Raw genomic sequence first — 21870 nt, forward strand, 5'->3', positions numbered from 1 at the left:
GTGGAGTGACAGAGTGACAGAACGAGTGAGACAAACACAAACAAACACTTACAGCGCACGCTGGCCGTCCCCGTCCAGGCGAAAGGGTCCAGTCCAGCATAGAAGGGGCTCGCCTTTCGAAGCATGCAGGCGCCCCGGTTGGTGACATCATAGAGTTGCCGGGGACCCATGCCCAGAGCCTCCATACAGTCAAACATATCGCCCGCCTCCGACGAAAAAATGATCGCTTCTGTTCCTGCTTCTCGATACCTTGCTGTCTCACGTCACGTCAAAAAAAGCCAACAACAACACCCGCAGCTACGACGGCACTAAATCCCCCCGGCTGGAATTCCTTTACTCTGGATCTACGTGCCGGCTGATCCTGCTGTTTTTGCACTCATAAGCGTTTCTATGTTTTTCTCCCCGTGACTGTGTCTCTCTTTCCCGCTGCTTGTTTCTGTTTCCCTTTCTGGCTGGTCGCAGGCTGGCTAGGCTGCGTCTGTGCTCGGGGTGAGCTGCTCCTAGCGTGCTGTAACAGACCTAAATAACAGGCACACACAACACTCGCGGCTCTCAGACACAGCGGAGCAAACCAACTGCCTCGGCTCTGCGCACCCAGAGGGGGGTGGAGAGAGAGAGGGAGAGAGAGAGTGTGTGTGATGGGGAGAGAGAGAGAGAGAGAGAGAGAGAGAGAGAGAGAGAGAGAGAGAGAGACAGAGAGAGAGAGACAGAGAGAGAGACAGAGAGAGATGGGGAGACAGAGAGAGAGAGGGTGGAGAGAAATTGAGAGGGCCGCAGGGAGGGGCCACAGTGTGTGTGTGTGTGTGTGTGTGTGTGTGTGTGTGTGTGCAAGCTTGATCTGTTTAGAGGACAAACTTTTATTTGATTCGCGCTGGCCTCGTTTTTTTATTCATATTTCAGCGCTGCACACAAACTCACAGTCGCTCTGCGATTCGGCACCTCCCCCTTGTCTTGCAGTAAATATGAGAACACCGCCCCCCACCACCACCAACCCATCCCTCAGCCCCGTCTCTAATCATAACCACATTAAAGTCCAGAGCGAGCGAGCAAGAGAGAGAGAGAGAGGGAGAGAGAGAGAGAGCATTGTGCAAGCAGCAGATGCCAGGGCAAAATTCGCCCTTTTGTCTCCACAAAAACAGGGTAAATGACTGATGGTCACTGCTGTCTATACCTCATTAAGTATGTGGCGAATATTCAAAGCCCCCTCTGGCCCTCATAGAAGAGGAACTTTTATTCGGTTCACAGGGAGAGTCTAAGAGCTGGAGGACGCCAGGCAGGAGACCAACAGGAAGATGAACTTGGAATGGAATGTCACGGCTTGCCTTCAGACATGCAATGTAGAAATGATGGATTTGACTCCCTTCCCGTGGACCTTAGCGAGAGTAGATGCATTATTTAACTTGATGTGAATGAACATCGGTCTGTGAGCGATAGACGTACAGTTTGTTTAATGCGTTGTACTGTTATGTACATTACAGTTGATTGTCCGACAACAAAAATGTGTCTTCCAGAGAACCAGAAAAAAGCTGGAGAACATGAACTGGATGTGAACAGGGCCGGGAGGAATCTGTCAGCATTTCACTGATTTCGGGAGAATTCTGCAGCATTCTGCGGAGGGATTTAAATATGCTAATTTGTGTTAATGTGAGCGCTCCATTTTTATTGGCTGACAGCGTACTCAAATTTGTCGAAATAATAAGTAAACAAACACAGGAATGAGAAGCATTCCAACTCTGTAATCCTGCAGATTGCGACAGAGCTGGACAGATTTTGCACAATGGCCATGGCCCTTAAAAGGATAGTTCACACAAATATTTTGTAAAGATTTATTCACCCTCATGCCATTCAAAACCTGTATATGACTCTGTGGAACACAAAAGATCTTCTGAGCAATGTCTCAGTGGTTTTGTGTCCATATAATGGAAGTCAATAAGGGCAAATGTTTTTTGGTTACCAACATATCTTTTATAAAAGAAGTCATACAGGTCAGGAATGACATGAGGCTGAGTAATTGATGAAAGAATTTTCGTTTTTGGGTGAACTATCCCTTTAAGACAGTACAACTTATTAAACCGACTGAAGTTGCACATCCTCACTTTCATCTGTATTAAACGAAAAATGTTATTAAATAAACTGCAATCCATCACTTTTTGGGGGTAAAAAGTCAACAAAAATCAGTTCAGTCAAAACTGTCTCTTTTACCCGATTCACAACGTTAAGCTTATAATAATAATAATGATTTATAATTTGAGCTGTCAGGTCAGATTTCACGGGTTATTTTAACTATATTTGACTTTAACACATAAGTACCTGAAGTAATTTTACGTTTCAGAAGTTACATACTGCAGCACTCAAAATGGTTTCAGTACCTAATTCAACTTTCAAAACAAGTTTACCCCAGTCACCCACTTTCACTCGTGCCCTAAATTACGCCCCCAACCCCCAATAAATCTACCACATATACCTCCACCACACACAGGCAATCAGCAACTACATGACCTGGAAAAAAACTCCACGAAATAAATAGCTCTGCCAGTGTCAGTGCCAATGGCTTTCAATGAGTGAACAGCTGGGGAGTGGATGGAGCCATACCAGGGTTCAAGTCAAGCAAACAGCTGAACACAATGCTTAGAGCAACAGAGGTGCCTGCGGCCCGGCCTTGCCTCATCCATCTTCGGCAGACCCCCTCCCCGACCAACCCCCCCACCCCCGTCAACTTGCTGGTAGTGGTACGGTCCAGCAGCCTAAGAAAAGACACCACTTCCTGTCAATCTGCGCTGCTGGTCGGGTTCTCTATAAACACACACTGCCCTCCCTTACAAACACGCTCTCAATCTCCCACTCTCTCGCAGTTCTGCTTTTTATTTTCCCAAACCCCCTTCTCTTTTTCACACTTGCGGAGAAACGAAACGCGGTTCTCAGAGCACGTCGGGGCTTGCGCTGAGAATGGCATTCATTAAGCTGTTTATTGATCTTGTGGCTCTTGACTTTGTTATGGTTCTCATTTATTTTCTTTAGGCGACCCTCATGGTCACAGAGCGGAGAGAGAGAAAGAGAGAGAGAGTGGGGGAGATAAAGCTCTTTAATGGCCTTTTTGTTTGAGTAGACAGTAAAGTACATCAATTGTGATGCTGCGGTACCGCATGTAATTGTTGCGTCATAAAAGAAGAAAGCGACAAAAGAATGAACAAAAGAACTGATCAAATGCATAATAGTTGACAGAGGAAGCCGTGAAGTCTAATAAAATCTGCTCTTTGTCTTCTTTTTTGAAGTTTAAGCTCCTAGTTCAATGTTAAACTTTCAATGTAACTTAATGTTGAAAGTCTGGTCTTATTCTACACAATAGCAATTTATATGCATTTTTTATTTTGACGCATGATGCAAAATTATTGTGATCAGCAAATGCTTTTCTGACACTTTCTCAGCACTTACACTTCTGCTCTAACTGTAATACGTCTCTGGTTTACTCCTTAAATGTGGTATTGCTGATTATTGTTTTACGGTGTGAAAATACAGTAAAACAAGAGACATATTTGTTTGTCTTCCTTTGCAATTTGATTTGAGCATCTTGTAACAAAAACATTCGAGTCCCACATACTTTCACTGTGAAACAAAAAAGGACTTTTCTCACCAACTTTTCTTCTCTCCTGCTGAAAATCTTTTGTTAAAAACTGTTCTGTGCTTTCTGGAAAAAAAGACTTGACTTGGACATTCAATCCAACTTCATAGTGCTGACCCAAGTTCCTCCTCCCCCTCCCCTTCCCCAGCCAAGGAGGTTGAACTCCAGAAGAAATCCCCACTGGGCCACTAACTTTCCCCCAACCTATCCTGTTCTCCCTCCCTTTATTTCTCTCTCTCTCTCTCTCTGGAGCTCAAGCTATTCTCCATCACTCTCCACCACCTCTGCTTCACTCCCTCCTTTTCCTTCTGTTTTCAAAGTTACACTCGTTCACCCTGCTGCACTTATTAAACCACACAGAAACATCTTTAAAGACAGTTTTGTATTCGGCGTCATAAAGGTCTGACTCTTAACTCTCTCTCTCTCTCTCTCTCTCTCTCTCGATTCCCTCCTTCCTCTCATGTGACAAAACTCAGATGACAAACAGACCCAGAACTGCTGGAAATCCATCTCACTTAGCTGGCTCTATGTCATCTTTACTTTCCAGGCCAGACGAGCCGCACCAGATGAGTCGATCTCAGTCGAGCTGTAGAATCAGGTTTAACGGCTACGTGACTCACTGATGTTGACCTGAGATAGCAGACACTATGCATTAAAAGATATTAAACAGGACTCGCTGCACTGTTTGCCTGTGTGTGGCCCCATAGAAAAGACAAATTACGTATCTCAAATATTTCAATTATTTCTTCAAGACAGCAATATAAATAAATGACTAAACAGACCCAAGTAGGTTGTCAATCAAAAGTCATTTCTTACCACATTATTGTGAGATCAAATTCTGTTATGCAATCCACATTCATTTATAAGCTCTATACTGTACGTCAACAACTGTGTCTTTTTTATTTAGCTTATGCTTTATTTATCTTTAATACTTAAAAAGGAACATAACTGAGAGCTCCAAAACATTGTCTAAGCTATAAAAGAGCAACCTTTGACCAAGAACGTCTATTTTGTTTATTTCTCCAAAGGAATTTAAGATGAAACATCCGAGACAAAGTTAAAAAGCTTAAAGAACTCTTATGTCTCCTGAGCAAAGAAAGTGCAACCTTTTCCGAACAATAAAGTTTTATTGTTTTGATTTATTGAGGTTTTTAGATCGATGTATGAGGTCATATAGCACAGGATGTTTGTGCATATGTTGAGTGTAAGCAAAAGGTTCATGTTTTTCTGCGTGTGTGTGTGTGTGTGTGTGTGTGTGCGTGTGTGCGCATGTGTGTTTGTGCGTGTGTGCGTGTGCAGACAAATTGCCAGTGATGACAGAGACAGAGAACACCACTTCATTTCAGCTCTGTCTGCACACACACATCTCAGATTACTAAAACTAGTCCTTGCAGCTCCATCAGGAAACACTCAGACGTCGACACAAACACACAATGAAACACACACCTTCGGCACACACAACCATTATACTATTCAGTGATGTTATATACAAAAGTACCTTACAGAAGGAACTTATTTAGAAAGTATTTGAAAACTTAAAAGATTAGAAGGATAGATTGGTTACACTTTACAATAAGGTTGTATTTGTTAATATTAGTTTATGCATTAGCTGACATGAACTAACAATAACAACTACAGCATTTATTAATCCAAGTTCATGTTAATTTTAGTAGTTACTAATACATTTTCAAAATCAAATGCTGTACCTGTACAATGCAAAATGAACTCGCATGAATATGACATTAACTAACATTAACAAAGATGAATAAATGCTGGGAAAACTAGTAAGTTTATGTTAGCTAATGCATTTACCTAATGTTAACAAATACAACCTTATTGCAAAGAGTTACAAATAGATTTTATATATTTAATCCAAAAATTATCGTTTAAATATAACAGTGGGAAATTTTAAGTATGTAAAAGTTAATACGCCAGCAGGTGGTTGTTTTGTAAAATAAGCCCAGCAGGGTGATGCACAGCAGAGGGGTCTTGTATCACCCTGAAAGGGTTTATTTAATGATAAAACAATCGAACAATCAGAAGCAAGTATTCCGAAGAGCAGTTTAGTACTTTTGAACACATTTGATTTTTCTTTTTAGCTTAAAAGTGAATACATGTATCATTCATTAATAAAACTTAAATTAAATGAACAAATAATAATACATTTGATTGTAATGCACCTTTCTTACACTCAATGAGCTCATGAGCTCATACACAAATCTAAGAAACTACCAGAGCAGTGCATGCTTAATACATCAAAACAATAAAACTTTATTGTTTGGACTAGTTTGCCCTGTCATTAATAATGCTATAGATGATGCTAAAGGGGTACTTGAGCTTCACTGATTGGACCGTGGGGGTAACTAAGACAAGAAACACCGCTGTGCAACTTTCGATCTCAACATCACATCCTGTGCAGAATTATGCATGTTTCAACACATTGACACATTCCAGAGTTCCCTGCGTATGGGGCTCAAATGACCGATCGTGGCCATAAACACCAGTTTCAAATCTCGAAAAAGTCCATGCTCGCTCGTACATTCATCAGAGCGTCCACCTCCAGCGAAATCACACATGTTCTGCTCTGAAAAGACATGTAATCTTATCCTGACATCTTACTCGTACACACAATACATCTCCCTGAGAGTCTGGTCGTGTCACTCGAAGAAGACCGAAGGGGTTGAACAGAGAGACACGCTGTTCCAGTCCTCCTTGTGGTTTGTACCGCACATAAATGAAACAGTGGAACTTTTCACAATTTTATCAAACTTGGCCATCTGTCAAACCAGCCTTCGCTGCATCTGTGACTGTTTTCTCTCTCTCTCTCTCTCTCTCTCTGTCTCGCCCTCTCTCTCTCCCTCAGCTGGTATGCTATGGTCTTGCTTTCTTAGTATTCTCATGACTTTTGACATGAGTTATTCAAAACTAGGACGCACATGTTTTCTAGTTATGATCTTGACTGGCAAAGTTGCCCACTCCTCCCACCAAGTGTGAAGCCACATCCCTTTGAACAAGTTTCCTCCCCATGTCTATAAAGAAGCCCCTCCCACACCCGTTCGCCATGGTACGATTCTCATACTGCACGTGCCTAGTTCTGCCAGTCAGAAACAGTGAAGCTCCACCCCCTCTCAACGCCGGCTCTTTATCTTCATTTGTCATCATGCTAAAATGCCAGAACACTCTAACTTTCAATATCAACCCACTCACAGCCTCCTCTTGTCACACTCTGTTTCTCACCTCCGCTTTAGCCCGTCTCTCTGGAATGGTGGGATCAGGAAAGGAAATCCACACAGAAGAGGAGGAAAACAGAAGGGTTACAGGGGAGGAAAGTAATCCACAGGATTTTAAGGATTGAGGCGCTAGAGCTGAGATTCCATTTGTGAACAATTTGCAAAATTTCCGAACTGAGCTCATAATGACCTGGCAGAGAGAAATTCACTTCTGGCTATCTCTCCCGCTCTCTCGAACCGTCTCAGAAAACAACAGAAAAACGTGGGAGTCAGTTGTGGGCAAAATATTAACAAAGACTTTATGAATTCCATTTTACAAAAAGCAAATACAGACATTTAATGCACCTGAATATTGGTATTGACTTACAAAGATTAATAAATGCTGAAAAAACGATTTTGTTTATTGTAAGTTCATGTTAGCTAATGTTAACGAATTCAACCTTATTGTAAAATGTTACAAATAAAGTACCTTAGCATTCCGTAAACAGTACAAATCTTTATGAAATGCTAAATTTAACTGAACTTTCAAAAAAATTAAGCATTTAAATTTTTAAGTACAATAAAATAGGCTTAAGTAATTTCAATTTAATATTAAAAATTTTAAATAATTGTTTTATTTAAAATTTTATTACAATTTTATTAAAAATGATTTATATTATTTTAAAAAATATATATCAAAAATATACAAAAAATTACTTTAAATTACTTATTAGCCTATTTTATTGTACTTGAAAATGTATGTGCTTTAAAGTAATTGTAACTTAAAGGGGTCATATGACACGGCTCAAACGAATATTATCGTTTGTTTTTGATGTAAAGCAATGTGTATACACGATTTAAGGTTCAAAAACGCTGTATTTTCCACATACCGTGCATGTTTGTATCTCCTCTTTGTCCCGCCTCTCTGAAACGCGCAGATTTTTTACAAAGCTTATCGCTCTGAAAAGCGCGGTGTGCTATGATTGGCCAGTTAACCAGTCTGTAGTGATTGGTCGAATACTGCAAGCGTGTGACAGAAATGTAACGCCTATTACCATATTTGGAACATCAGGTTCCAAAGCAATTGTACTGACTGACCTTACTTGCGTATACATTTGGGCGGTCTTAGTCAACTCATACCACGAACTGATGTAGATTTGTGGGGGTGTGGTTACACGAGGCATTTCAGGCAGGTCTGGGTGAGCATCCGCTTTTAGATAGAATGCAGCTTTTGTTCCGACACTTTAATTTTTGAAACTTTACGTGTCTAATACATGCACGGGCAACTCATAACACACCAAAGACACAGAAAAACATGTATTCGCACCATTTGACCCCTTTAACACTTTAAAAATATTTTAAATATTTTTTGAAATATGTAAAAAATGTATGACATTTTTATAAAAAAAATTAATGAAAAATATTAAAATGCATATTTTTGTAGTTGCAAAATATGTAAAAAATGGTTGGTTCTTCTTGTCAAAAAGGAATATTGTGATATTGTGATGATATTGTGGTGGAAATTCAATTGGCAGAAATAAACCAAATTAGGTAAATGCCAACATGGACATGATATGAATCCTTAAAAACACACATAAAATGCTGATACAAATCAGACCACATTAAATACAGGGTCTCCACCATGCCCAAAAGCAGGGCTAGATGACAGTCACATCTGATGAATCACCATCACCCATCACGGCCAAACTCATCTGCTTCCTGCTGAACGCCTCTGTGTAAACAATCACACAACAAAGACAATGAACCGGCTCACAGTGAGAATCTTAAGAGCCTCTGATAACTGACTCATGCACCAGAACTGGGTGAGTTACTCCTGAAGGTGAAGAGTGAAGAACTAAAGAGAAGCCTGGCAGAAATGCAGAGGTGGAGATGAAAGACAATGACATCTTTCAGGAAATAAAGATCTGTTCCAGACATATGCATGGCTCTCTTTTCAATTCAATTTCCCTCACACAAAAGCACACAGATTGTGCAGGAATAATCCTTTTTCTGTAAATAATTTTTTATGCCACAGACCCATATTAACCTTTACGTTTCTTTCAACAATCCGTTCATCTATATCAATCACAACACAATGTTGCATTTTAACATCGCTCGGGGCTTTTAAATCACAGTTTGTAATACGCCAGCGAGATGCCAAATCTGGTCTCAATTATATAACAGTGCAGGTATGTTGAGTCTCATGTTGCTGGATGTGCACACATTTTTATGCGTGCGACTATACCGATTCATTCCTGTGGGGGCAGTGAACGACAAAATGTTTGCCTCTTTCTGGGGGACAAGCTAGAACAAGCGTGCTGTTCTCTTTCACACAATACAAGTGCCTTTACACAACAGTTTGGCCCCAGTCACAACAATAAAGGCTTATTCTCACATGCCAAAGGGAAACTAATATCATTGATATGTGCAGCAGGAGAGAGAGAGAGAGAGAGAGAGAGAGAGAGAGAGAGAGAGCCATAGCAGGACTATTAGATCAGAGCCACACGGTTTCAGTCTGGTTGAAGGAAATGACCGAACAGCTTTTCAAAACATCCCGTTTGGCGGCCCGGAGCTCGACGGCCTCCTCCTCTGATTGGTAAAAGGTTTCAGGAGCGTTTGGGGGCTCAGGCGAGATGCTATCACAGGGTAAGTACTGGTAATGGGCTTTCAACTGTTTGTTTGAAGAGCTACTGTACGATAATGACAGGGATCAACTGATAACGGCTTCTGCACGCCCGGCATGTAAGACTACCACACGGAGCCAGTGACCAGAGGCAGAGTGCAGCTGCTCCACACGCTCAATGTAAAACCATCTATCTATCTATCTATCTATCTATCTATCTATCTATCTATCTATCTATCTATCTATCTATCTATCTATCTATCTATCTATCTATCTATCTATCTATCTATCTATCTATCTATCTATCTATCTATCTATCTATCTATCTATCTATCTATCTATCTACTGTATCTATCCATCCATCCATCCATCCATCTATGAATAATTTTTTTATCTTGTCTATATGGCAGCCTTTCTGTCTACCTATCTGTCTGTCTGTAAAAAACGAGTTCTATCTGTCTGTCTAGCTATCTACCTATATACCCGTCTGTCTGCTTGCCTATCTATCTGTCTGTTTGTCTGCCTGTCTATGTCTATTGTTGTTGTCCTTCTATTTATCTAGCATGTTGAACAGGTACTGTATTTCTAAAAGCTCTGTGCCAGCTGCACTGTTGTGGGAAGTACTTGAACCTGTCCCTGCTTGAACACACCTAACAAAAGTGAGCAAAATCATGACAGTCTTTACTAGGAAATTACACACATCGGTCTAGAGAAGCATTCAGCAAATACACCAGCACACACATACATAGGGTCTTCAGTATGCTGGGCCTTTATGTACTGGGGATTTCTGCAGTCTAGCCGTCAGACAGCTCCGACAACAATGAAAAGGCCTGTTAAACCAACTCCTGCTAAAACAGCACTGGGCAGATGCTGGTCTGTTTCTGTTTTCCCTCTGCTCAAAGCGGGGATGAGAATGACCCAGTAAAACAACTTGTGACATGCCTGTCTGAAAAGAATGTCAAACGCCATCCCCAAAAGCTAATTAGGGCCTCTGTGGTCTCGAGTCTCACCCAATTCTTGACATTGCTTAAGGTCTGATGTGCCTTTTGGATGGGTAACATACAACGTGGGGCAGAAACTGTTTTGCAGTTTACAAACAAGTTACTGTGGCTATTAAAAAATGATGTGAAAATTAAAGCCATAGCCCAGTGTGCTCATTAACATCTGACTCCTAAGCAAACCAGCTAAAGCCGGGCGTTTTTTTAACAAGTCATTACGCAAAGTGTTTTTCAACAAAAGTGCCCTCGATCCTGGCCGTCTGTATATGCAAGCTCAAGTGTGTTTCTAATTTTCATGAGCTGCGGAAAGAAAAAGGTTTGTTTATTGTGTATCCGTCAATGTGTGTTTTCGCAGCAGGGTGTGTTCTTGGATTTCACCGGACTAGGACGTCATCCCCAGGTGCTTCCATCACCCCTCCCTCCCTCTTTTTCTCTCTCTTTCTGTAAATACCTATTGGATTAGGTGGGCAGCTGAAGGGAGGGGGGATACTGATTGACATCTATGAGGTTTGAGTTTTGTTCAGGCTTGCAGAGGACGGAAAAAGGAACACCAGGAGGGGAGAGAAGTGTGTTTGTGTATGTGTGTTTGAGGAACGGGGATTCAGAGTCTGCTTCGCTGTTGCCATTCAAACCCATTACAGATTCTCCCCTCAGGGCTTGAGATGAGATCTCAGATGTCTGTAGCAAACCTTTTCCCTGAAGCTAACATCTAAACCAAAGAAGTCTTCAGCCTACCAGCACACATTTTCGCAACACATTCTGGATGTAAACTGCAACTGAATACAGTACTATAAAAAAGAGGATTAGTTGTAATGAAAAACTTGAACAGCTAAAAATCTAAATGCAAACATGATTTCTTTTGTTTTTTTATTCTGTCTGTCACTGCAGTAAAATGTAAAACAGCGCCCCCTGTGACGCATTCTATTTGCAGCGATGGAAAAAAACATAAGAAATGTCATTTTTTCCAGATAACAAGTCTGGCTAGCTGGCAAAAAGTTCAAAGAGTTCAAAAGAGCTTCATGGCCCTTCTGTTAATGCTCCTTAATGAACACTATGTAAATAAAAAGAGAGCTGAAACTTTAAAGAGACAGTCTCTTTTTTTCATCCATTCACATTCACAACTAAACAGATAAACAAACATGCACATGCTTCTGGCTCTTTTTGGAAAAGCATACTACAGCCAATGTTAAGATAAAGGCTTCTAATAACTAGATCTATCTTTCAACGAGGAAATATACGATTTTTGTCCTATTATCTGGCCAAAATGTTTAGTATAAAATAGGGAACACAGTGATATTTTAACACTAAAAATTGGACTAAAAATGTAAAATAAATGTAATTATTTTCAAGGCGCAAACTAGACATGGTAATGTCATGTGACAACATGTCAGCATACTCAGAATCACCTATTTTGTTTCACATATTACTTTTGAAATTAGTATGTGAAACATAAATAGTTGGTATATACAAAATTCAGGTACAATACTCACACAGCGCAGCCATTTCTTTGGGAAGATCCGCCCCGAAACGGCCAAACAGGCTACTATTGGTCAGCAGGTCAAAAGGGGGGTGACTCCGCATGGTATTGAAGGCGAAGGGGTAGACAGCAGGGGGGAAGCCGGTCATGTGACCCACCTGCCGGTCCCGGTTGGTTGCCATGGCGATGGTCGGTTGCCAAAAGTTAGCCAGGCTGGTTAAGTGCTCCTGTGGCGTACCTGACAATGTTGGCAAACTGCTCGGGATTTCACCTCAGCCACAACTCAGGGTTAGGTTTTAGTTGTCCAACAGGATGAACCTAGAAAAAAATAGTTATGTTAAACAAAGAATGTATGAAGTTCAGCTTAGTACATACTATATATAAACAGTAAGTGTAACATTTATCGCATTGTCTGTTATGTAGTATAAAATACGAATTCTGGAAATTCAAATCACTTTGTCACATTATTATCAGTTACATGTACAGTAAAGTGAAAATATGTTGTATGATCATTTATTCATTAAAATTATATGTTGTTTTTAGCTTAACTATATTCAGTATATATATATATATATATATATATATTTTGATATAAGATTATCAACAACATCATTTTTTATACATATATATATATAGACGCGGAAGAAAATTAGGAGATTATTTCAAAATTATTTTCAGTTTTTCTGTATTTACTATTTATAGGTTTGTGTTTAGGTAAAATTACCATACTACTACTAACAATATTGCTCCCAAATTTAAATTAAAAACTGGAGAAACAGGTCAAAATAACAGAAAAGATGCTCTTTTTTCAGACTGCACCGTTTGCACAAATCCAGCTATTAGAATTGACAAGGCACTCACAGACTCCAGTACAGCACAAACATGGTAAATACAGAGAGGACAGAGAAAAAAGAAAATTAAAGCGGTTAGGAAAAAGTTAGGCTGGGGAAAGAGAGAAAGAACTATAAAGAGAGCAAGAGAGAGAGAGAGAGCTCTTGTCTCCTCCAATTTGAAAAGTGTCCAGACGTTTGTGGTGTTTCCAGACTATTCCATATGATTTAAATCACCGAAACTCCACAAGAAAGAGCCTCTCTGTTTGTGCTGCCAGTCTCTCGTCCCTGCACAGCTTTACTCTCTCTCCCCACAGACCTGAGGCCCTGACTCGGGCTCCACTGGAGAAGACAACAGTGAAACGAAAAGACATGGCGGCTTGTTTGTCAAAATAATTCTGCATGTTTCTATTCCTGTTCAATCTCTTGCTTTCGTTACCTTTCTGTTTTACTTTCCATCAACGACACGGTCAGAAATGAGCTCACCCACATTGTTGGTGAAACCGGACATGTACAATTATGGAAAAGTCGATTCAAACCTCATTCTATGCCCGAGAGACCTCCAGTACATCTCCTACGCACACGGACCATGAAAGATCTTTCATTAACGCAGTGGTTTTCTTACATAATGATATTATACCCTAAACTTAACTCTTACAGAAATGTCATATTTTTAGATTTAAAGCAAAACATAATTCGGACAGTTTATGAGCCTTTGAAATAGGGCTGTCACAATTATTAAATAACCGCCTTATCGCAATTATTTCAGATAACCGCAATTATTGTAAATCCTTTGAAAACAAGGGTGATCTGCAGCATTTTACATCCACCGTCCTTGATCGGCACTCACTGTTATGTTCGAATGACATTTCTTCCTCGTTTGAGTTGTATCAGATTTGTATTTTTTGTGTTTATGAGTTTTATTTCAGATTTGCCGTGTCTACACAGCAAGACGACTTCATTCTCACATCTCAGTTTTTTCTGTTAAGACAGACTTTTCTCTTAAGGTTACTCTATAGGGAATGTTACTAGTTATTTACAGAATTTTCACATTTCTTAATGTATCTATATTTTATTCATTGAATAAATTAATTGAAATTCTTCGTTATAATTGTCAAAGCCTTTACACGGACAATTAATCACCATAATCGCAATTATTTAATAGACAATTAATCATCAACCAAATTTCGTAATCATGACAGCCCTACTTTGAAATAGTGAGGACCACTTTAAATGTATGCTTTGTATGCCCTGTTTGTGAAGAAGTTTAAAAAAAATGAACAAACCTACAGTACCCATGCGTGTGTTCTATGTAAACTTGAGCGCTTTAATAAGAGAAGTAGTCTTCTTCCTCACTTGCTTGTTGGTCTGTCCCCTTCAACTTTTTGTTTCCTCTCCCCCTCTGCCGATTTTACGAGTGGGTGGTGCCGCCGGCTTGTTTTTTAAATGTGGTTTTTGAGAAATGAGCTGAGCCAAAGAATTGTGCGCTTTTTGGAAGCGCTGCGGTTTGTGAATCGAGGCAAAAGCAAGGGAAAAATCCTGCTTGTGAACTCGGGATAAACACGTTTAACGAAAAAGAGAGAGACAGATTCAATGACAGCGTACGGGCACTGGGGGGCACTACGGGGGTGGCTCTCTAGCCAGGAAAAAGCTTGTGCTTTCCAAAACACACATTCGTACGGCTTCTTTCTCACCATCGGAAAAAAAACCTCGCACCTGAACACATAGCCTCTCCATAACAAACACACACAGCTCTACAGTAATCCGCATAAAGAAGCGTTTTTTCCCAGTCACGCATACGTGTGTCCTGTTAAAAGAGAATGTTTTATAAGAATCTAATGCGAAAACATCCATTAGAACATGCTAAAACAAATATTGTTTCTCTCCCCGATGTGCCCTGTTCTTCTATGGCTCCAGTATACACACATCTGTCCGACACACAAAGCCTTCCCAGCCACCCTCTGGTTCTGTTTCTTTCAGCAGAGCCAGTTAATTACAGCCTACTGCTGCAGGCAGCTTCAAAACCACTACTAATTTAGAGTTCCATTACAGTAAACTCTTCCACATGTGCATCCAAGCTAGTGTGGCCACGTTGAGCTCAGCCGATAGGCACACGCCCATAGCCAGCCACAACAAGGCCTTGCCATATCCCCCACCCCTTCTCCAGGTCTGGTTTTCATCTGCGTCTCTATATGCCCTCGAACCCATCAATGCCCGCACGGCCCCCTCCTCTAACCCTCCCCTGCTTCAACTCTGTCCGTGACCCCTCAGAACTGTTCCATATGTAACAGATATCATTTAGAGCTCGCCATTCAAAACCACACACTGCTTTAACGCGTTCGCCCTGGAGACAAGGCACCGCAGAATAAATTCTTCGCAATGCAATAGAGGAGAACCGACTGTGCGAAAGTCACGATTCGCTAAAACCCTTATTGTGAACTAAAAGATACTGTAATCACGTTTTCCTCGCGTATCAGTCAATGCTGTATATTCACCAAGCGTGATACCAGAATTAATTTCATTTGAAATGCTTAGTTTGCACTGCGATTTATACAAGGCATTAAATAAAATACCGTTATATGGTAAATGATAAGATATAAGATAAGATGAGATAAGATGAGATAAGATGGAAAAAAGTGCATCAACTAAAACAAAACCGAATGGAAGAGAGAGACCCTTTTAAATACATTACAGAGCATTAAGTCTTCTGAACTTTTGACTCTTTACCGGCAGTAAGAACGTCGAGAAACAAAAGAAGGCAGACACTGGGAACAAAACAGAAAACGAAAGAGAGAAGCGGGGACAATGAATATAGGAAAACATCAAAATCACACCCAAAAAAACTTTTAGAGGGAGAGAAACAAAGAGCAGAAAAATAGTGGAAGAAGGAAAAAAGCAAGCAGGGGAAAATCCAAAACTCATGCAGCCGTTTGAAACGGGGGAACCGACTGAAAAGGGATCTATGTGTTCCTAGAATTTTCCCAAACACAATAATGAATTAATAAACCGCTTGGCACCCGTGCGCTTTCATGAGTCACATCGGCAAAGAGTTTTACAGAGTATGTTCTGCTTTTATGGCAGGCGAGCTGTGCATAAAGTGAGCTCATTTTAGGGCCCTCGCCCTCTCTCTCTGGCAAGGGCCCCTGGGGCGCACACACACATATGTATAAGTACATACACACACGTTCTCCCATTACTGCTATTCGCTGGCTGACCCTCACACACGCTTTTTCAAACTCCCCTATAGCCAGCTCTGGCAGCCGGGGGGATGAGGGTGGGGGTTTGTGGGCAACAGCGGGCACCCACCGCAGGCCCGGCGTTAGCGGGGCTTAGATGAACAGGCTGGGACTTTCCAAAACCCTGATTTCACCACTGTTTCTCCTCACAGAACAAACACATCATTAAGCAGATCATGCTGGGGCCTATTAGACACAGAAAGAAAGATTGAGCGAGACGGCGAGAGAGACAGAAAGGAAAGAGAAAATGCTCCTGGCATGGTTGGGTGATGCGCCGTGTATCTATGACAGAATCGGCTCTGTGTAATTCATGTGGCTGATGACAATTCTCTCCTCTCTGGGCGGAAGAATGGTCAATTTCACTCAATTGCAGATCAGAATGCATCACATTGTCGAAAAAAGCGAACTGCGAAATCGCCTACGCAAACGAAAAGTTTAAAAATGCGAGGAGGCATTAACCGCTGGAGCCGATGGGCGACTTTTTTTCCCTTGTGCCTGGCTACAACCGCAAACCGTTCTTCCAACAGAGCTGTGATGGATTTGGGATGGTACAGCGGTTTGAGTTCATTTCCTGCCTGTGCTCTGGATATTTCCACTCCTCCGTTCTAAGCTCACGGCGCTTTGCCTTTAAAGCTACTGTAACTTTCCACATTAGCCCGTCAATCAGCACCAAGACAGATCGACACATCCGACCGTATGCCCTCGAGCGTTCCCCCCGAACGACAGAGGATCTGTATAGCACCGCAAATGAAGGTATGGATTCAGATCAGACGTCTTGTGGGTGAGGCCTCTGGAATCGTCGACGTGAGGTATCAGGTTCACTTACGGTATAGAACAAAATGCTCCGTTCTCAAAAAAGACCAAGTGAAAATATAGTGATCACTTCAATGTTTTTTGTGTCGTTCATTATTCCCTAGATTTAACTTCCTAGTTACGAACATCATTGGTGACTCAGACAAAATGTTAAATGCTCTCTCATTTGCAAGTCGCTTTGGATAAAAGCATCTGCTAAATGGATGAATGTGAACTACTTCAAGAATTCCAACGAACCCAACTAGCAGAAACAAACTTCACAAACTTCCAATGAAGTTAGTCAACTATTCAGAATTCCATTGAAACCAACTTGTAGAGCATGATGCTAAGTGCCAAGGTTTAACATCTGAATCCCAAACCATTAATGCACAATACAATGTTCACTGTCACTTGAATGCAAGTCACTTTGGAAAGGACCGTCTGCCACATACTGTACATAAATGTTTATTAACTAAACGCACAAAAGGCCTTCCATTTCCAATCCATACGGCACTGGTTCAAAAACACTAAAGACACAAAACCCACATCTGATAATTAAAAAAAGAAATCCGCTCATGGTTTACATACTTTCGGAGAAACAAATAATTGTCATATCCTGCATAAAATATCCCCACATGTATCCGAGGGATGTTTACGCTCAAAACTTTGATGGCTGAAACAATTTGTCTTCTTCTTGTTATGCATGGGAGACATTACAAAAAGACATTGGTGAAATCATAACAGCGCTTTGCGCCATAACCTTGAATGAGTTCTGTGTGGATTCAATTGAAGAAAGATGTTTGAAGGCGAGACGTATGTGTGGAAAGTCTGGCCCTGGCGAATGGAACCTCCGGGTGTTGTGGAGGTCACATGGTCAAGAGGAGGGTCAAAAAAATCCTAATGGAGGTTCAAAGGTCAGACATCATTAACACTCAGATACACAAATCAAAAATATCTTTCTCGAGCTTCTTTTGACTCTTATTTTTATTTACGACTTAACTTGCATGTTACTTAACCCACGTGACTACACGGGACGTTGGTTACAGCGCTGTCAAGCGTTATTAGTAAACAATAATCAAATATAGCTTTGCCAAAATGGACCGCTTCAAAGTTAAACAAAGCGTATCATTGTCAACAGGCAGTTGTTGCTGAGAAAGCCCTTCATAAACCTTTTCATTGTGAGAGATAACACGGACACGTTTGAATTCATCTGCTTTCTTATTAAGAGTGATAGATGATCTTTCACATCGGAGTCACATATCCCATCAATTAAAGCCCGTCTGACACAGAGTCTTTCCTGGCAGCCGACAAACATTCATCACACCCAATCACAGAACAACACTGACAACACTATAATATCCGTCATCAAGCTATTTAGGTATATCATTCAACCACACCCCCCCACCCCAATGAGTAATTGAAAGAATCAAAAATGAAAATCAATTGCGAAATAACCAGTGGCTTTGACAAGGACTCAATTCAGAGCCAAACTAAGGGTGAAAAGTTACTTCTCACATGATAGTTAGTTTTTTATATGAGATGATTAAATCAAGTAAAAAAACTATTTGTCGTTCGGATTCAGTTATGAAGCCATAACTCAGAACGCTTTGCAAGAGACACCTGGTATTAATGTCCTCCTCAGGTAATCCAATCACATGTGGGTGTAAATATTAACCAAGATATTCTTTTTGGATAGGCAATTTTTTTGTTTTTTTCGTTTTCAACAAGCATTATAGACGATTTCATCGTATGTACGTGCCTGACCCAAAGTTAACTTCCGGTCTGTGATTGGTCATAATAACTTTTAGACAATTCTAGACAATTTTAAGTTGTGGCCTGATTTTTTTTTTACAGTGCAATATGTGATCTGTTGATGTATATAGTGATGAAATCAGAAACTCTCTGATCGAAATCCAATTACAGGTGGTCACACGAGCTGCATTTTAATACCACGTGTAAACAGTGACGCGTCCTGTCTGAGCACTTGTGATCGGATCCCCCAGATGGATCTTAACACCAGGTGTAACCGTTCCGAGGAAAAGAAGAGTGAAATGGAAACAGTGATGGAATAGATTCAGACGACAAAATGACACATCAGTTGTGACAGTTCTGTTCCATCGTGTGATGTGGAGAAGCTGAGCACATGTGCACAGAAAAAAATAAACAACAAAAGATAAATAAAAAAAACTTGTTTAAGTGGATGTAAAACATGTCAACAGAGAGAGAATCACCACAGCCGGCAAGCGTGTTTATGATTGCAGTATTTCTCTAAGGATACAAGGTTAACTAATTGGTTAAGATCAGATCAGAGGATTAACATGATTGTGGCAAGATTGTAGTTGCGGTTTATTACATAGAGTAATCAGACAAGGAATCTGATTTATAAAAACAAATGAGATGGCCGCTGAGCCTAACTAGCTATTTCAGATGAACACAGTTTATTTAATCAGGCCAATAGAAGGTAATAGATGGGCCTCATTACAGTAGCCCTGGCAAAGGAAAGCATTCATGAGTATAAACACACACATAGCACAGACACATTAATAGAAAAAAAGCACACGCGCACACACACACACACACACACACACACACACACACACACACACACACACACACACACACACACACACACACACACACACNCACACACACACACACACACACACACACACACACACACACACACACACACACACACACACACACACACACACACACACACACACACACACACAGGGACTTCTATAAGGAGTTATGAGATACGCTTTCACACACATAGCTCGACACATAAAGTCTTTTATACACCCGTAGTTAAAGGACACATCCCTGCACACCTGCAAAAATATACAAGGAAATCTGACGGTTTCCTTCATAATTACAGAGTACAGAACAGATGAACCCCCCTCCAAAGATCCCCCATAAAACACCTGTTCAGCCCCTCCCTGCTACTTATGTTCTACTGCTCCCCAAAATTCCAAAGAAAAAGTCGGATTCATGATTCCAGGAGACGAGACGGCTATGGGGACATGGGCAGACAGCAAGGTGGCATCTGGTCTATGGCGCAACAAAAAACTCAAAATTTAGGAAAAACACAAAAATAGACTAAAGGGGACTATATATAGCATACAAAACCCTACAGTAAGTAAAACATGTTACTATTAATAACCGTTGTATGAAAATATCCAGCAGGTAATGTTGTAAATCTAAAACTTGAATAAGGGTCGGGACGTAACGTACTGTGCGATGAAGGCACACTTCACTGTCATGCCAAAGGAAAAATATACTCAAGGACATAATGACAGCAGTTTATCCAAACATACAAACACTTTAAGACGCTCCCATATTCCATTACAGTGACTGTACTGCTGAGAACAGATTCCACAGTCCTGCTGGAGTCGGAACGGGAGTCTTGGTTGTGGTGAAACGTGAATATCTGGTTTGACAATGGTTTGTTTTTCCTTGTCTCCGGTTCTTTTGTGCGAGTTCATGTAAACTCATGTAGCTGATCTCTCAGACATAAACAGCTCACAACAAAAAAAGGGCTGGCCCATTCCTTTCTCGTTTAAAAAAAGGTGCATACATTGGTTTGGGGATGTGAATGTAATGCGTACACAGCTAACGCCATTTCATTTTTACTCTATTTTTCTCTGCCCCGAATTTGGGTTTGGATGCGTGAGCTATGACGTGCTGTCACACATTCAAAATGGCATAAATCGTTCACAGCAAGCTGACACACTGGCTATAAACTTGCGAAAAACGTTTTAGCTTGTGAAATCACACATAACATAATGACGAAAAAGAGAGGAAAACCTTTCAAATCACAGACTCGACCGAATCATTAAATCACAGCGAAAATCACAGCCAGAGAACAGGTGCTACAGTGCCGTTCCTATTACTGTACTTCTTTTGAACCATTAGATCGTATAAGAGAAAATATGTAACTTAAAGTTAAAGTGACTTTACTGTAAATGGCAATAGGTTTACCTGAGCTGACCCGAAAAACTACTTTCATTGATGTAACCCAATGTATACTTATTATATAAATAATTATTAACTTTTTAAACTAGAATATACCCGTTTATTCAGATGTTGCCTCTTTAAACACATGTTTTCAGTTAACTGGCAAAATATTTTTACTGTGCAAAGGATGCTTGCGAAAACACCTTCCCTAAACCAGAGGCAGTAGGCTACACAACACAAACTCATCTCAGATTTAAACGCATACTTGTAATTCACATTGCTAGAGATACTAAAAACTCCGACCTGTCAGAAAAGTGTTCTGCACATGTCAAGGTATATTCTATCATTTAACGGTATGCACGAGGACGAAAAATGCCACTTTGTTCATCGCGGATACAGAAAGCACATCAACACCGCAGGTAAATGAAAACACGGACCCACAGCGCAGGCGCGACATTTAGATTTAAACAAATCGATTAAAGTGCTGCCATTAATACGACCGATCGCCGTATCTGTTTGTTTTGGTTTTAAATCACTGCGGCCTCTCACTCTGGATTTAAGGCAGATTGAAGTGTAAACAACTGAAGTGTTGGATGGACTTGAGCGAAAGTTACACTCACCCGCTCGGACCGAGATCCGCGAGAAAGATTCAAGGAGTCGCGAGGAGAAAAGACGAGGCGCACGCTTTCTTCGTTCGTCAGAGTCCCTTTCACGCTACACCGTCGTTTCTTTCACTCTTCTTCCTTTTCTCTGCCTCTCCAGCTCGCTTTCCCTCCCTCTCTCTCTTCTTTTCGTCTCTTAGAAATAATTATGCGCTCTGATTCATGAACCCTGTCTGGGTCACGTGACTCCACCCTTCAAATATACAGCACATTTTTCACAAGCCACAAAATGCCTAGAGGGAAGAAACAGAGGCACGGAAAGCTTAAATTTCTGCTTTTAATTCTGTGCCTCGTTCTCTCTCTCCCTCAATCTCTCTCTCTCAATTCGTCAGCTCTGTCTTTCTCTTATTTTACTCTGTATTCACACAGTGACATGCGTTAAGTAGCAGATATAGAACTCATTTTTAAAGTGCTGAATACAATTTGCCCCACAAAAAACACATTCTGCGCTAAAAACTACGAGT

General features: G+C 40.8%; 1 protein-coding gene across 2 annotated transcripts in view; it reads right to left on the bottom strand.

The window, feature by feature from the left end:
- rarga (retinoic acid receptor gamma a) overlaps positions 1 to 21574 on the bottom strand; it is a 40514-nt gene extending 18940 nt beyond the window's left edge. The window contains exons 1-2 of one of the 2 annotated variants that reach the window (XM_057363199.1): positions 21365 to 21574; positions 11940 to 12244 (exon numbers count right to left, since the gene is read on the bottom strand). In XM_057363199.1, the coding sequence (XP_057219182.1) occupies positions 11940 to 12108 (169 nt within the window). In that variant the 5' untranslated portion in view covers positions 12109 to 12244; positions 21365 to 21574. Of the gene's footprint in view, positions 1 to 52; positions 588 to 11939; positions 12245 to 21364 lie in introns of those variants that run through there. The other variant, XM_057363200.1, reaches the window with a different exon arrangement.
- Between the last annotated feature and the right edge of the window lie 296 nt (positions 21575 to 21870).

Source organism: Triplophysa rosa, linkage group LG21 (assembly GCF_024868665.1).
Source record: "Triplophysa rosa linkage group LG21, Trosa_1v2, whole genome shotgun sequence".
Classification (NCBI taxonomy): Eukaryota; Metazoa; Chordata; class Actinopteri; order Cypriniformes; family Nemacheilidae; genus Triplophysa; species Triplophysa rosa.